This window comes from Cynocephalus volans, chromosome 16, assembly GCF_027409185.1.
Source record: "Cynocephalus volans isolate mCynVol1 chromosome 16, mCynVol1.pri, whole genome shotgun sequence".
In the NCBI taxonomy this organism is placed as follows: Eukaryota; Metazoa; Chordata; class Mammalia; order Dermoptera; family Cynocephalidae; genus Cynocephalus; species Cynocephalus volans.
This window is the reverse complement of record NC_084475.1, coordinates 44877408-44894227: the sequence shown is the minus strand read 5'-3', so window position 1 is coordinate 44894227 and position 16820 is coordinate 44877408. Positions and strand designations below refer to the sequence as shown.

At 37.0% G+C, this 16820-nt stretch overlaps 1 protein-coding gene across 8 annotated transcripts in view; it reads right to left on the bottom strand.

The window, feature by feature from the left end:
- The window catches only part of SMARCA2 (SWI/SNF related, matrix associated, actin dependent regulator of chromatin, subfamily a, member 2), a 168009-nt gene that overhangs the window by 24670 nt on the left and 126519 nt on the right, over positions 1-16820 (bottom strand). For 7 of the 8 annotated variants that reach the window (XM_063081477.1, XM_063081483.1, XM_063081479.1 and 4 more), the window contains exon 28: positions 4042-4259. In XM_063081477.1, coding sequence (XP_062937547.1) covers positions 4042-4259 — 218 coding nt within the window. Of the gene's footprint in view, positions 1-4041; positions 4260-6003; positions 6100-7339; positions 7418-16820 lie in introns of those variants that run through there. The other variant, XM_063081484.1, reaches the window with a different exon arrangement.

The following is a 16820-nucleotide window of genomic DNA, read 5'->3' as shown; positions in this document are numbered from 1 at the left end:
TGAAGTTCCAAGTAGAACAAATAGCTAGAAAGCAGAGGGCTGAATCCATTTTAATATAGGAAATAAAGATCGTGTTTGGAGCTGTTCTTCAGTGTCCAGAACTACCTCCTACAACAGTGAGCTCATGCTGGAGTGTACACACGGAATTCGGATGATCAGCTGTCAGAGGTGGGGCAGGGGGACACATCTGGGTTGCGGCAAGTTGGACCAGGCAGAGCTAAAAGTCCCTTCCAACTTTAAAAATGCCTCTAGGAATCTCTCTCGCCTTTATCCTAGTAACTACAAGCCCTGTCTTTAGATTTGGAAGGGCTCCACTAGACCCTACTCTTCACCATTTTATTCTGCATCTCAATCCCAAGAGCAATTTCAGAGGGTACAAATGCCAATGAGGATGAATCACTTTTCAAAGAAATACAGAATCTTAGGTTAAATATTATTTAAACTGATAATATGATTTTTGAAAGCCTTCTAAATAAGGAGAAAACAAAGCATGCTTAACAAGTCAAAAGAAAGCCTTCTAATACTACTTGATATAAAGTTTTCTATTTGGGGAAATGAAATGATGGGAACCAGTAGCAGCAGACCTGTACTACTTCTGACAGCCATTACTGCGGAAGGATTTTACATTTATGAATCACACAAAATTCCTGCCCCCTTGGGGTCACATATTTAAAAGTATCCTCCTTTTAAAAAACAAGGCCTGGCACTGAATACAAAAGTAATAAATAGACGGGTAAATTATCTTAGCTCTATAAAAATATCAAGATACATCTGTCCCGGAATCATGCAATAACTTTTAAACAACTGTCTCACGATAGCTAATTAATACTTCTTATATACAAGTTAAATATAGATGGCAGTTCTTATTTAATATGCTGCTAATCTACGTGACTGTCAGAGCCCTAACATTTGACTGAGGTGATGGGAAGGAAGTTAGTACAGGTGGTATTTATTTCTTTCACAGGTAGGATGAGTTACTGTATTAGTAACTGACTTTAGTGGTGCAAAATCTCAACACAGTGAGATGTACATTTCCCAGCAGCATTTTCTAAAACCAAGCAAAAATATGACATTGTATCTAATTAAGGCCCTCCTAATTTGAGTGCCTCCTACTTGAGTACCAAGTTTGGTAAGAGAAATACAAAATATAAATAGAGTTAAGTGCTTTTTTGGAGAAGATTACTAACATGAAGTATATATGAAACATGTAGTGGTAGGAAATTTAGTACATACTCCCCAGAAAGTACCCAAATGTGGGAGCTAACAGAATGGGTCTTACCACAGTACTTTTTAAGGAAAAGTAAATAAATAGATTTTAAATACTAGGAAAAGGAAGAAAAAAATTACTACTTAATATCTGCAAGCTGAAATACTTAAACATCCTTTAACTACTGTACAACTGAAGACAAGTTCAATAATCAGTCTCAGTGAAACTGCATTTTCTGTTTCTGGAAATAAAACCATGGCAACCAGTATCAGCAAAGACTCTTTATGGTGCTCTGAGGTCCATTCACCCACCTGATTAGCTACGAATAGTCAGAAAGGCTGATTATTAATAATTAAACTGTTCAAAGAGCCTGAGTTATATTAACTCATTGATGACTCATAAAAACCCTAGAGGCAGGTTCAGTAATTATTCCATTTTGTGAGTGGGGAAACTGAGGCTCAGGGATGTTAAGTAAATTACCCAAACTGTCTCACAGCTAGTGAATGCCAGAGTCAGGATTCAAAGGCAGGCAGTTAGATCAGACAAGATCTTGTGTTCTGAACCACTGTGCAGTGCTTAGCTGAGGCTTAAGGGATATAATCTCATACTACTCTATATTTTTGGATAGTTTCTAGGAAAGTGGATAGTCCATAGCCATATGCACCAGGAAGTCACAAATGCAAAAGGCTATGAGGCCAGGAGGTAATATAAATGAGTGAAGTGAATCAGGTGTGAAAAGCATAATGACAAATGGCAACTCATACCCCGTACTGAGAGATGACAGGGAGTGATGAGGATTGTGGCAACACAGAGCAGGGTGCCCCCCCCCCAAAAGGGGGTGGCCACTTCTTCACTCCTCCTGATTGGTATGTTAGGGAAAGTTGGGCAGAGTGCTGTCAGATTTTCAGGTTTTTCAAAAAGGCCAGGGTTGAGGGGTGGGGGCCGTATTCCTGAAGTTTTTACAAGAATTCTCTCCAGTTTTATGTATTTCCATTCTTTCTTTTTCTTTTCCAAAAAACAACACAAAACCAAATAAAACAGTACATTGGCAATATGTGGTCTACTGGTTGGTGACCTCTTTTACATCATTAAAGGAAAACACAACCATTGCCCTGGAATAAAAGCCTAGCTTTTAAACCTCTAAGGATTTTCTTGGCCCTCAGTATTACAACACCCTAGACTCACTCAGCAAGTAATGAGCAGTATGCCTGTCAAATATCAAGGCAGGTAGGGTCAGAGACACAGATGTTACACTCCACTGAGATGAAGGCTACAAAGTTTGAGGTATATGCAGAGTGAGACTCTCTGCTTTGTAATATTTTCCTTTACACCAGGGACTGAGAAAGGAAGGCATAATAATCCATGCTTCCTAGAAACTGCTCCTATCTATGGCAAATCTATAAGCAGAGCTGGGGGGGTAGTAAACAGAAACTTGACAGAGTTACTGATTCTTGGTTTACAAGGAAGTTTTCATGTTCACTCTGAGCAAAGAATGGACTTTGGTCAAATTTTCCTTCCCAAACTGCCATCATTCTCCTATGTCAATGAAGAGCTGATCCAGACCCCAAAGAAAGGGGGCTGTCCTTTGTGGTCACTTCAGAATCCTTAAAGGGGATGCACTTTTTTGAAAAACAGAAAATAGTTAAAACGTAGGCATGGAACCTAAGAGACCTGGTGAATAAAGAGGGGCAAGAAATTTTGAGCTTTTCACAAACATCTCTTTCTACTCCCCTCTCGTCATTTCTGAAAACTCCTCAGTGATAAGAAAGGCTTAACAACAAAACCCCATTGTGGAAAGTTTCTTGCTTTTTATACTACTAAATATTTATAACTTTTTTCTTCCTGATATGATACATGCACCAAAGCCACAATGAAAAACTAAAATCACAACTTAATTATTTGTGTTAAACACTTCCAGGTGTACAGAGTATCACTAGTTAACGTCAAAGATTTTTGGTAACTAAAAACTGATTATAGCACTATGCAATTTGGAGAACTAAAATGTCTATTTAGTCTTTTACCAATTTTTCAACTGAAACGAGATGCGATCTTCGAATGAAAACATTATTACATGATTAGCAAGCGGAAACCAAATCAATTAACCCAAACCGACTAACCAAAATGTAGCCTAACTAGTTTTATCTACTATATGGGGCTGACACCCTAAAATGTCTCTGCTTTACTTTTCAAATAACTATTCATTGCTTAAAATGGTCTGGGAAGAATGTCCACTACAGCCTTCTGTAGTGGACATTCTTCACATCCAAAGTTTCATGAAAAAGAGGTAAATGTGCTGAAATATCACACTGACTATATAGTCGTATTAGGACAAAGGAGATGGCTCAAAAAGGTGCTCAGAAATTCAAGTGACAGAAGGAAAGAAGAAACAGTATTTTTGATGAAGCATCTGCTTGGTTTTAAACAGCCTTAACATGAAATATTTACCTTAAATATACTAGGATTCTTCTTTCCCTAACAATTCAATTCAAAGAAATAATTTCATTCTATCATTCAGGTAATCCCTTTCACATAAATGATGGTATTTCAGAGATCCTTAAGAATCCTTTTCCAGTTTATGTATTTTTTAAATTTTATAGTCTAAACTCATGTCCAACTATCTCAAATAATTCATGGTGAAACACTGTACAAAATAGCAATCGTGGCCATTTTGAACACGGTACAAGGTTACTCATACCTTTGGAGAGAAAGCAATAAAGCACAAAGTAGGAAACAACTTCAAACCCGGCTGCACAACTTAATAAATCTTGCTGTTTAGGTAGCATCAGCCATAGTCTTGGGGAAAGACGATCGACGTTAAGGAGGGAAACACTCACCTGTCCTTGTAGTTGATTACAGTATCGATAATGGCATTCATCTGCTTTGTCAGTTTGGGGGGATTTGGTGACAGTTTCTCAGCTGGAGGGCGGCCTCTTCTCTTCTTAGCTTTTTCCACATCTTCTTTCACAGGATCTTTATCCACATTTCTTCGTCTTTTTCGCTTCTTAAGCCGTACTTCCTCTTCCATTTCTTCCAAATTGCCGTCTTCAATGGCCTGTTGATCAGAAACAAAGGAGAAAAATTCAAGAGAAGAAAAGAACCAAGACACATATAGATATATTTGAATAATTAAAATAAAATGAAACAAACCAACAAAGAAAGTAAAAAGTTAACAGTAGTCAGTGGACGAAGAAGAAAAAAGGAACACCATCATACTGGATAAATGCATCTTTAACCCAAGTCTGTTTCATGAGCACAGTACGTTGAAGGCCTGAAACACTCATAGTAAAGAAGATTACAAATATTGAAAGATCTATACATTTAAATGTTTGAGGATAACTAAATCCAACTGAAATTTTAGGTCAATATAAGAAAAAGACCCTAATTGTCTCATTAGTGTAAGGGGGAAAAAATGGTAAACAAAAATGAGGGGTGGGTGAAGAAAAAAATTTCCCTAAGAATACATCCATACAAATCATATAAGCTTTGACCTTTTCTTCTTTGAGGTTTATATCAATTTATTCATGATTCACAACATAAATCGAAATTCCTTCCAGATTTTTGTTCTAACATAGCAATTTAGTAAACAAGGAAATGGGAAAGTACAAAGCCACACTCCTTGGTAAACGCATTTAAATCATCCAAACACACGCACACTCACAAACAACAAACACTTTTTTCCAATTACCTGCAAATGCTTGCTTTAAACCAGAGCCAGCAGCACTAATGCAGAGAGATAATAAAATAGCTATAAAAACAACCAGGTATAAAAGAAACCTGTTCATAAAGGGCTAAAAGATCCATGTGACAAATCAGAAGTTTAAACTTTTTTTTTTCCTGGTACATCTCAAAACTTAAGAAGAAAAATAAAGGGGGGGGGACTGCAAAGAAAAACACATAACAGAAAATGTAGCCATGATAAAGAAATTTTCTAAAAAAATCTTTAAATTACATTTTGAGATTGCTTTCTCACACAAAATAACTGATGTTGTTATTTGTTCCTCCTGCCTCTCAATATTGCCTCCAGTATGCAAATGCTAATCAATCCTTTCTCGTAGCTGAAAGAGCTCTAATCATAAGGCAATTACCTTCATTTCTCCACAGCACCAAACATGGCTAATATTTATGATCATGTGAGTATAACAATCAATATAAAGAGTGATTACGGCTCAGACATAATTTCTTTCACTTATGTACAATGCCTCCTGAAAAAGAAAGGTTTTGTGAAGAAAACCTGGTGCAGAACACAAGACAACCTGGCATGTTAAAAATGCCAGTGGGATTTAAAAAAAAAAATGTTTTCTATGCATCCTCCAATGTGCAAATCCATAGAAGCAACATGCACACAGACAGACTCCTGAGGGACAGTCTGAGCGTAGGCCTTAATAATCAAAAGACAATTTCCATCACGATCCTACAGTGTTCAGATAAGCACTATGAAGGAGGCAAGATCTGATGAGTTATGAGAAAAAGGAAAACGGAAAAAAAAAAAAAAAAGCTCCACATTATTTCATTAATATTCATTTGCCTAAAAGCAGGACACCCACTATACAGCTAAACATACTGCAGCTAAGCGAAGATTAAGAAAAGGAAATTGTCCCGCATATCTTGGAGGCTGAACATGCTAATAATAAATACAGCATGCAAGGCTGTCAACAGTTAATGGTATTGCTCTCCTCAAGCACCCAGTTGCACACAGAAATACGGAGAACACCGGCTTTTGATGTGTTACACACCTACACATGCCTGGGATGTAGTTCTACTGAATCTTCAAGACGGCAATGAAAAAGGATATTTACCTTACCACTATCAGCAGGCCGGCTATCGGAAATCACAGTTAGTGGGGATAAAATTAACAAGCCAGCAAAGCAGCGAGCTGCTAGTCTCTTCATCAGCTGATCAGGAAAAAAAAGAGAGCTGGGGAAAGGCTATGTTTTCATATACAAGTAATTTTATTTTACTGAAAATTTAATACTGAAAGGATTGTGGATACTCAAATCTGCTGTTTCATTCTACCTACTACAAGGCCCAAAGCCTTCCTCCTTCAGCCTGTTTTAATATTGACAACTACTTATCATATTTTTTCCCCCCTATTATTCCAGGCAGCAGAATTAGAGATTTTTAGCTCAGGTGGTTTCTGATTCTTGCTCGCATTTTAACAATTAAGCCAATAAGAAAACAAATTAATATTCAAATTTATTAAAAAAAAATAAAACAAGGTTTTGTTTTTGTTTTGTTTTTTTGGTGTTTTACATCTCATTTTAGTGCTTAAAAAAAATAAGCTGCATGGTTTTGGAACAGTCTAAAATGATTTTTAAAAGAGAAATTTTTTTTTCCATTAAATGCATGTAAGTAAAAGCAATGTGCATGTTCTCAGGTTCAAATATTTTAATACAATATGTTATTTTTCTCTTTAAGGAAAATCTCGAACAACTGTAACACTTCACTTTCAGTTTCATGCTGTAAAATTTTTCATTGTTTTTCTTTTCAGTGGGATAAATGAAGAGGGGGAAGTTGTGGAAAGGATATTTCTAATCTCACCCCCATTTATTTTGAAAAAAGGGAACAAAGCATAAGCTTGTGATATTTGGACTTTTAAATCTCTAAATCTGGGAGTAGCTAAGAAGCGAAAACAAATTGCAAACAGAACTAGTGAAACAGTTTTTATTACAATTGCTAATACGTGCAGATTCTTATTAAATTTAGGTTCTGGAATTACAAGGAAACACACAAAGTACTGACCATTATTCCTCTTAAATTAAGGTTTTATGCAGGAATGCAGAGAGCTACAAAACATCTTCCCTCCTCCCCAAAGACCCAAAACACATCCATATGCAGTGTTTTATGTTCTGGGATTTCTAAGGGTCTTTTTCTAATGGAAATCAATTCACTAAATATATCCCAATGCTTTTAGCACTTAAAGGGTAGAGTAAGATTACTCCTGCATGTAAGTAAAATTATTCATGGAGATTTTAAACTGTTCTTTTATATTAAAAATTATTTATTAAACTGGCTCAACTGACTCAAGTCGGCGCTAGGGGTGGGGGGGGCGGGCACAAGAGGAAAAAAAAAAAAAAAAAAAAACTTACTACACAATGCTAAAGTACTACCCCCAAAAAGAATTCCCTTCCAAACCTTTTACCAGCACAATAATGAAATAAATCACAGAAGCAAACCCCCAGTTTCCGACTGGTGACGTGTTGCAAGAGTGCGAGCCCTAATTCAACATACAGACGGCTCCCATGCCGAACTGCCTCTAGATTTAATGAAGTGAATAGGAAGGAAGTCGGGGAAAAAAAGTGTACAAATAAGAAATTAACACTTTCCTTCCCTACCGAAACGGTGAGACACAACTACAGCGAAGTTTGGTGAGGCACCTCTTTCCTTAAAGGCACACGGCACCCGTTTGGCTCCGGATGTCAGGAAAAAAACCCATATGGTGATGAAAATCCCCAGCCAAGTTAAAATAGTTAAGTATATTTCAGCCTGCGTTTTTCCTGAATGAAGCCGGGAATTACTCCTTCCTCCACTGGATGGCAACCTCCCTTTTCCCCCCTCCCCTTTTCTCTCTCTCTCTCTCTCTCTCTTTTCTTTCAATTTTGCTTAAAAAAAAAAACAACAACAAAAAAACGTTTTCATGACACAGATGTGCGAGAACGAGATACAGACTGGCTCCTTCTCCAATGAGTTCTTAAGAAAGCAGCCGCGTGCAGGTTCTGATAACAAAGTGCAGGAGGCAGGCGTGCAGGGTTAGCTGTTTTAGAGGAAGCACTTGGCAGCTGGCAAAGCACATGGCAGACCCGGGGACCGGCCACACGTGGGTCCAGTGGTGGCCCTCTGTCATCCTGACACACACCAACTACATCTTTTGGTGAATGACGGATGGTCCAGAAAGTCGGCATTAGGCTCGTTCTTCTGGAGCTGGTGGTTTAATGAGGTGCTGCTATTTGTGCCTTCACAATATCACACGGCAGAACGGATCCATGATCATGAATAGGTAAGCAGGACACACAGACAAAAAGCCACACGCCAACTCCAGCGCATTGTTTCCACCTCCGTGTCTCCAAGTCCACCAAGCTGTGTGGCACAGCCCTCACAGTGGAACAAACCATCTTAAACATAAAAAGGAGAAATTCAAAAGAGACCTGGACAATGCATGGGAAATTTCTTGGATGGGAAGTGGGAAATGCAGTATTACAATACTAACTCTGATATTTAAAAATCATGCTTATCACTGGCATGTTCTTCTTTTCCCTCTGGGGGTTCTCCTCTTAGGGACTCTAGAAGAGGACCCCAGGGCTCTGCTGCGGGTGGGGGTTAAGCATTAAAGAATGCAGGTTAAGACATTATACCAGTGCTTTCTGAGGAAAACTCACATCAGCAAACTTCATTACAATATTTGGAGAGGTTAAACCTCCCTCAAGCCCTTTTTAGACCCTAAAAGCCAATAATACAGGTAATGAGCCCCCAAACGAGAAAAGTGACAACAACAACAACAAAAGGGGAATTTTTAAAAAATTCAATGTAAGAGAAATTTTCTTATAACAGGAATATTAACAGCAACAAAACTGAACATGAAGGTCCTCCTCAAAGATGCCATGTCATTTTAGTCACTTAAGTTTAATAAAAACTATAGCACTTGTAGATATAGAATTTCAGGCTCAGGGCTTTGGACAACGATGTTTTTGATTATTAGGGTCCCTGCAAACAACTTATTAGAAAAGTATGCATAAAATCAAATTCCCTCAAGTGAATCAGCCAGACACAAAAGGGCAAATATTATATGATTCCACCTATATGAGAAAGGAGAACAGTGGTTAGTGAGCAGAGGCAGAGGGGAAGGGGGATGGGAAATTAGTTTTTAGTGTTCAACAGAGTTTTAGTTTGGGATGATAGAAATGTTCTGGAGATGCATAGTGGTGATGTTTGCACAACAATGTGAATGTACTGAATATTACTGAAATGTACACTTAAAATGGTTAAAATAGTAAATTCTATGTTATGTATATTTTACCACAAGAGAAAAGGGCCCTAAAGAAAAATCAAATTCTCTAAATATTAAAGAAAAAAACCCTAATAACCTCAGGTTCATATGTGTTTCTACCACCTCAACACATAGCACACAATACTAGCAAATCTTGCCAGCTTTTCTTTAGATCTCAAACTTTTAGCATTTCAACAGGTAGCATGTTCAGTTTTGTCCTGGCCAATGACTAGAAGCCTTTTCAAAAATCCCCATTTATTCATTCAAATGTTATTAAGGAAATATCCATGAGATAAGAAAATACCTGCATATAGGACATACCTTTTCACAAACTTCAAAATTTTGTTAACAAATACCTCAAGTATTCAAGAGATGAGTTGAACTGAGGGCTAAGGATATTTTAGCATAGTTCCCTGCCCCCTTCCACAGTGGTGCAATAAACTGATGACATATGAATTCAACAGACCCTTATTTCTTATTTCACTCCTTTTTCAGGCAACTCGGATGCTGACAGCACTCTCAGCTTTCCCTGAATTGGGACTGAAATATACAATGCTGGCCATGAAGGGGAAGTGAGTTGAGCCTCAGTTTACCAGAATACTGGTTTCAATTTCTTGTTTGATAAGTTCAGATCACTTTTGCAAAAAAAAAAAAAAAAAAAAAAGTAACAACAAAAAAAAATAACAAAAACAGTGCTCACCCTTTCCCACTTTCCCACTGTGGCATAAGGAAGTTACATAAGGAAACTTGGGAGAGTGAGGGGGACAAGGGAAGCCACAGCTTATACATCTGAGATAAGGTAAATCAGTACACTATTTCAGGTAAAAGCAATTTTGGGTTGGGAAGAGGAAAATGAGTACAGGGAGTATAAAAATTATTTCAGCCACAAGATCAACTAAGAACCCATATGGTACCTTTTCAGCAGTATTAAGCACAATACTCTATTCAGAGAATGACTTTTAGATTTAGTAGAAGGTGGCCCCCAGAACATCTGACTCTGAGATCCTACCAAATTACAAACATAAAATACTGACACCTTTGTTCCTACAAGCTAGGCACAAGCTATGCTCCAGCTCCCTTAGGTAGAATCAGTCAAAGAACCCGAGAGAATTTTGAAGCCTGCAAGAGCCTTAGAAAAACAACAGAGAATTGCAAGAAATACAGTTCTGCCTTCTTATGCTGAGACCATTTATCCAGTGACCGTCAGCTCAGAACACAGTCAGGAAGTCCACACACTTGTCTCTTGAGCAGGGCTCTTCAGGGAGGCCTGGCCACTTCTGTACTTTGAGGTTTTCAGTATATTAAAAAAATGAAGATATGCCAAAAGAAGGCACCAAACTGTGGTATAATTTCAATGCTTACAAAGAATACTTTAATGCTTATAAGACAAACAGTGCAGTGGATTGAATGTCCCCCAAACTCACTGAAGCTTAATCCCCAGTGTAACTGTTAAGGCTGGGAAATCCTATTATGGTAATCGAAAGGTGGGGCCTTTAAGAGGTTATGAGATTGTGACAGTCATGCCATAGTGAATGGATTAATCCAACTGATGGTTTAATGGTGCTCATGGGTGTGGTCGGAGAATTTTAAAAGGAGGAGAAGTGAGTTAGCTCTCTCTCTGCTCTGCCTTTCTTGTCATGTGACATCCCCATTGCTGTAGTCACCTCACCAGATGTGTTCCCTGGACTTTGGACTTCCCGGCCTCCAAAACTGTAAGCAATAAATTTCATTTTCTTACAAATTACCCAGTTCCAGGTATTTTGTTATAAGCAACAGAAATGGACCAATGCAGACAGGTAAAATACAATGATTAAGAGCATAACCTCATTACAAGATAATGTCAAATGGTGATTGGAGGCACCTTCATGAATGTGAGGCTGGAGCCAAATAAATGGTTCTCTTCTGAACTTCCCTGTGATAGGCCATCCATGCAGAACTGAGCCCCCATCCAGGGTTTTACGTTAGTACAAGATAAATTCTCTGGTCTATATGCCTGTTGTGGTTAAGAGTATCAAATTAATGAGAACATGGTGAGAATGGGGCACTTGTTCTGTTTGACAGAGATGCAAAGAATTTCCATTAATAGCGCAGTAATGAGGGAGGGGAACACAAGAAATCAAAAGCATAGCAGTTGAGGCTATAGGAAAGAAACAGCCTCAACCTCAGTAAATCTTAACACACATAGCATCAGTAATGCTACTACTCCTACCACTTCTGCCTCTACTACTGCTGCTGCTACCACCACCACCGAGGTCAACACCAGCACAGCACAGCACAGCACAGCACAGCAGCAACAACAATAACTAATACATTTTGTTGACTATGTTGCTAGGCACTTAGTGCTTTGCATCTATTTACTCACTTAATCCTCACAACAACCCTATGAAATAGTTAGTAGTATTCTCTTCACTTTACAGATGAGGAAACTGAGGCAAAGAGAGATGCAGTATCTTGCTCCAAATTATACAAAAGTAAGTAGAAGATTCAGTATTTGAACTCTGGAAGTTTGGCTACATAAACCACATCCTTAACTAGTAGGCTGTTGTACTTTATAGCACAAAATAATAGCTATTGCTTTTAATGATGACTGTGAACCATCAGGAAAAGGCTGTTATCCTTGCTAGGCTTAGTGAATGATGCAAGTAAAAATATAAGATGATACATCTTAGGAATACTTCCTGCAAACATCACACGAACGAACACACACACACACACACACACACACACACACACACACACACACACACACACACACACACACACACACACACACACACACACACACACACACACACACACACACTCCTTACTTTCCATGAAAGTGTGGAACTATACAAATGACCATGCAAGGTGAAAATATACAAAGCCATTTTAATAATCAATGGGAATTGTTATATGACCTTTAAAATTTTATGTCAAAGCATTAAAAACTGTTGTTATACATGTAGAAGGAAATGAAAGAAAAATAGTAAAATGAATGTTTACTTCTTATGCTAATTTAAAATATTTAAAAAGTTGAGCATTAGAGTGTTTTCTTTGTAAAAAATAAACCAAGAACAGTGCTTGCCTTCTCATCAAACAGCTTATGATATGGAATGAGCATCTTTTCCCTGTCTTGGAAAATTGCTACACTTGTTAAGTTTGGATCCGCTTTCAACACCTTCTCCTATGCCCTTTCAATGCCATGAAATCTCTCAGAGTTCCTTCACTGGGAAGTTTTTTGGGTGGTGCCACTTGCTCTGGGCCTGTTCTTCACAACCACTTTCTTCATGCATGTCAGGGAGTTCTCCTTCCCTAACTCCCCTGCCTGAATATCTAGAATTTCTCCTTTATGGCCACTTTGTGATCCTACATCTTTCTTCATATGTTTTTGATAGGGATGTCTTCCAAAAAATCTATTTCATCAGCATTAAATATTTGATGATCATCACAAACGTGCCTTAACTAATCCTTGGACCCTGGATGCAAATTTCACAGAAGCATCCTTATCTGCACTAGTAGCATCACCAGACAGTTTAACATTAATCAATTTATGCAGACTTCTGAAACACTGAAAGCAGCCTCTTACTGGCAGTAAAAGGTTCTTCTACAGTCTCTATGTCATCACCATTTTCTTGAAATATGGCAACTAACTTCAACAGCTGAAGTTAGTTGGCCTGAATACTAGCCAAACTGATTGGGATTTATTATTATTGTTATTATCTGCAATATAAAGTAGAAGTAAATACTCAGCATCAACCATAAGTGTCTTACTGTTCCTAGTGCAATTTATATTTTTTTATTTAATTGATTTCTTTGAAAAACATTTTTTTTTAATTGAAGCATAATTGATTTTACATATTTAGGGGGTTCTAGTGTTGACTATCATTATTAGTGTACAATATGTGATGATCAAATCAATATATTGGCATATTCATTATTGAAAATCATAATTATTCTTTGGGTCCCTTACCCGATTTCTCCCTAACCTCCCTTCCTTTCCCCCTTTCTCACCTCTACTAACCATAGGTTTATTCTCTCCTTTTGAAAATTCAGCATATTATTGTGGTCTTGTTTCTTTCCTTTCCTCTCCTTCCTCTCTCTCTCTCTTTCTTTCTTTCTCAGCACCCACTTATGAGTGAGCACATGCAGTAATTCTCTTTCTGTGCCTGGCTTGTTTTATTTAACATAATTTTCTTCAGGCTCATCCATGTTGTTGTCAATGGCAGAATTTCATTATTTTTTATGGCAGAGTAGTATTCCATTTTGTGTATATACATTTTCCTTACTCAGTTGTCTGTTAATGGACACTTAGGTTGGTTCCATATTTTGACTACTGTAAATAGAGCTATGATGAACATGGGAGTGCAGGTATCCCTTTGACATGATAATTTCCATTCCTTTGAGTATATACCCAGTAGTGGGATTGCTGGACTATATGGTAGTTCTATCTGTAATTGTTTGAGGAACCTCCATACTGTTTTCCATAACGGCTGCACGATTTTACAGTCCCACCAACAGTGCACGAGGGTGCCACTTTCTCTGCATCCTCACCAGCATTTGTTATTCTCAATCTTTTTAATAATGGCCAGTCTAACTGGGGTGAGATGGTATCTCAATGTGGTTTTGATCTGCATTTCCCTGATGATTAATGATGTTGAGCATTTTTTCATGTGTCTGTTGGCCATTTAAATGTCTTCCTTTGAAAAATGTCTATTCAGCTCCTTTGCCCATTTTTTTTTATTGGATTGTTTTTTTACTGTGAAGTTGTTTGAGTTCCTTATATATTCTCAATATTAATCCCTTGTCAGATATATAGTTTGCAAATATTTTCTCCCATTCTGTAGGTTGCCTTTTCACTGTCTGAATTATTTCCTTTCTTGTGCAGAAGCTTTTTATTTTGATATAATCCCATTTGCTTCTTTTTTCTTTTTTTGCTTGTGCTTTTGGGGTCTTATTCATGATGTCTTTGCCCAGCCCTGCTCCCTGAAGCGTTATCTCTATGTTTTCTTTTAGTAGTTTTATGGTTTAGGGTTTTATACTTAAGTCTTTAACCCATTTTGAGTTGATTTTGGTATATGGCAAGAGGTACAGGTCTAGTTTCATTCTTCTTCCAATTTTCCCAGCACCATTCATTGAAGAGGCAGTGTTTTCCTCAATGTATGTTCTTATAGCCTTTGTTAAAAATCTGTTGGCTGTAAGTATGCAGGTTGATTTCTGGCTTCTCTATTCTATTTCATTAGTTCAAGTGTCTGTTTTTATGACAGTACCATGTTTTGATTACTATAGCTTTGCAGTGTAATTTGAAGTCAGGTAGTGTTATGCCTCCAGCTTTATTTATTTTTTTTTGTTCAGTATTGCTTTAGCTATTGGGATCTTTTGTTGTTCTACACAAATGTTAGGATTGTTTTTTCTACTTCTGGGAAGAATGTCATTAGTATTTTGATGGGGATTGCACTAAATCTATAGATAAGCTTTGGGTAGTATGGACATTTTCACACGTTAGCTCTTTCAATCCAAGAGTATGGAATGTCATTCCACCTTTTTGTGTCCTCTTTAATTTCTTTCAGTAGTGGTTTGTAGTGCTTGTTGTAGAGATCTTTCACCTCTTTGGTTAAATTGATACCTAGGTATTTTATTTTATTTTATTTTTGGTGACTATTGTAAGTGGGCTTGCTTTCTTGATTTCTTTTTCTGCTAGTTCATTATTGGAGTGTAAAAACGCTACTGATTTTTGTGTGTTGATTTTGTATCCCATAACGTCACTAAAATTTTTTATCATCTCTAAGAGGTTTTTGGTAGAGTCTTTAGGATTTTCTATATATAGGATCATGTCATCTGCAAACAGGGACAGCTTGAATTTGTCTTTTCCAATCTGGAAGCCCTTTATTTCTTTCTCTTGCCTGATTGCTCTAGCTAGTACCTCTTATACTATGTTAAATAGGAGTGGTAAGAATGGGCATCCTTCTCTTATTCCTGTTCTTAAGGAAAAAACTTTTAGCTTTCCCCATTCAGGATGATATTGGCAATTGTTTTGTCCTATATGGCTTTTACTGAGTTGAGATACTTTCCACCTATACCTAATTTGCTGACAGCCTTTATCAAGAAGTGATGTTGAATTTTGTCAAATGCTTTTTCTACATCTATTGAGATAATCATATGGTTTTTGTCCTTGATTTTATTGATGTGGTGTATCACATTTATTGACTTCCATATTTTGAACCATCCTTGTCTCCCTGGGATGAATCCCACTTGATCACAGTGTATAATTTTTTTGATGTATTGCTGTATTCTGATTGCTAGTATTTTATTGAGGATTTTCGTGTCTATGTTCATCAGAAATATTGCACTGTGGTTTTCCTTTTTTGTTGTTGTATGTTTGTCTGATTTTGGTGTTAAGGTAATGCTGGCCTCACAGAATGTTTTCAATTTTTAAAAATTTTCAATCACACAGTTTGGGAGAGTGGCCTGTGTTTCAATTTTTGGGAATAGTTTGAAGAAAATTGGTATTAATTCCTCTCTAAAAATTTGGTAGAATTCAGCAGTAAAGCCATCTGATCCTAGGCTTTTCTTTGTTGGGAGTCTGCTGATTACTGCTTCAATTTCATTGCTTGTTAATGTTCTGTTCAAGTTTTCTATTTCTCCTTGGTTTGGTCTTGGTAGTTTCCATGTATCCAGAAATTTATCCATTTCTTCCAGGTTTTCATATTTGTTGGGATAGTTGTTTATAATGATCTCTAATGATTCTTTGTATTTCTGTGGTATCGGTTGTAATGTCTCCTTTTCCATTTCTGATTTTTATTATTTGGGTCTTCTCTTTTTTTCTTTTTCTTTTTTGTTAACCTAGCTAATGGTTTCTCTATTTTATTTATCTTCTACAAAAACAACTTTTTGTTTTATTGATCTTTTGTATCATTTTTTTTGTCTCTATTTCATTTAGTTCTGCTCGGCTACTTTTGGGATTAGATTGTTCTTATTTTTCTAGTTCTTTGATGTGTAGTATTATATTGTTTGTTTGAAGTCTTTCTATTCTTTTGATGTAAGTGTTTTATTGCAATAAACTTCTCTGTTAGTACTGCTTTTGCAGTATCCCACAGGTTTTGGGATACTGGTGTTGGGTGCATGTATATTTATGATTAACATGTTTTCTTGCTGGACAGATCACTTTATCATTATATAATGATGTTCTGTGTCTCCTTTTATGTTTTTTGTTTAAAGTCTATTTTACCCAATATAAGGATAGCTACTCTTGCTTGTTTTTGGTTTCCATTTGTGTGGTATATCTTTTTCATCCCTTCACTGTTAGTCTGTGTGTGTCTTTACAGGTGAGGCGAGTCTCTTGAAGTCAGCATATAGTGGGGTCTAGCTTTTGTCCAGTCAGTCAGTCTGTGTCTTTTGAATGGAGAGTATAATCCACTTATACTTAGGATTGTTACTGACAGTTGTTGTCTTACTCCTGGCATTTTATCGCTTTTTGTTTAGATGTTTTAAATATCTTTTATTCCTTTCTTCCATTTTCCATTATTTGTCTTCAATGTTTGTTGGCTTTCTGAGGTGGTAAGATTTAGGTTCTTTCTCTTTCTCATTTGCATTTTTGTTTTCCAGTAGGTTTTGTTCTTTCTTATGTATTAATGATAGTGGTTATCATTTTTC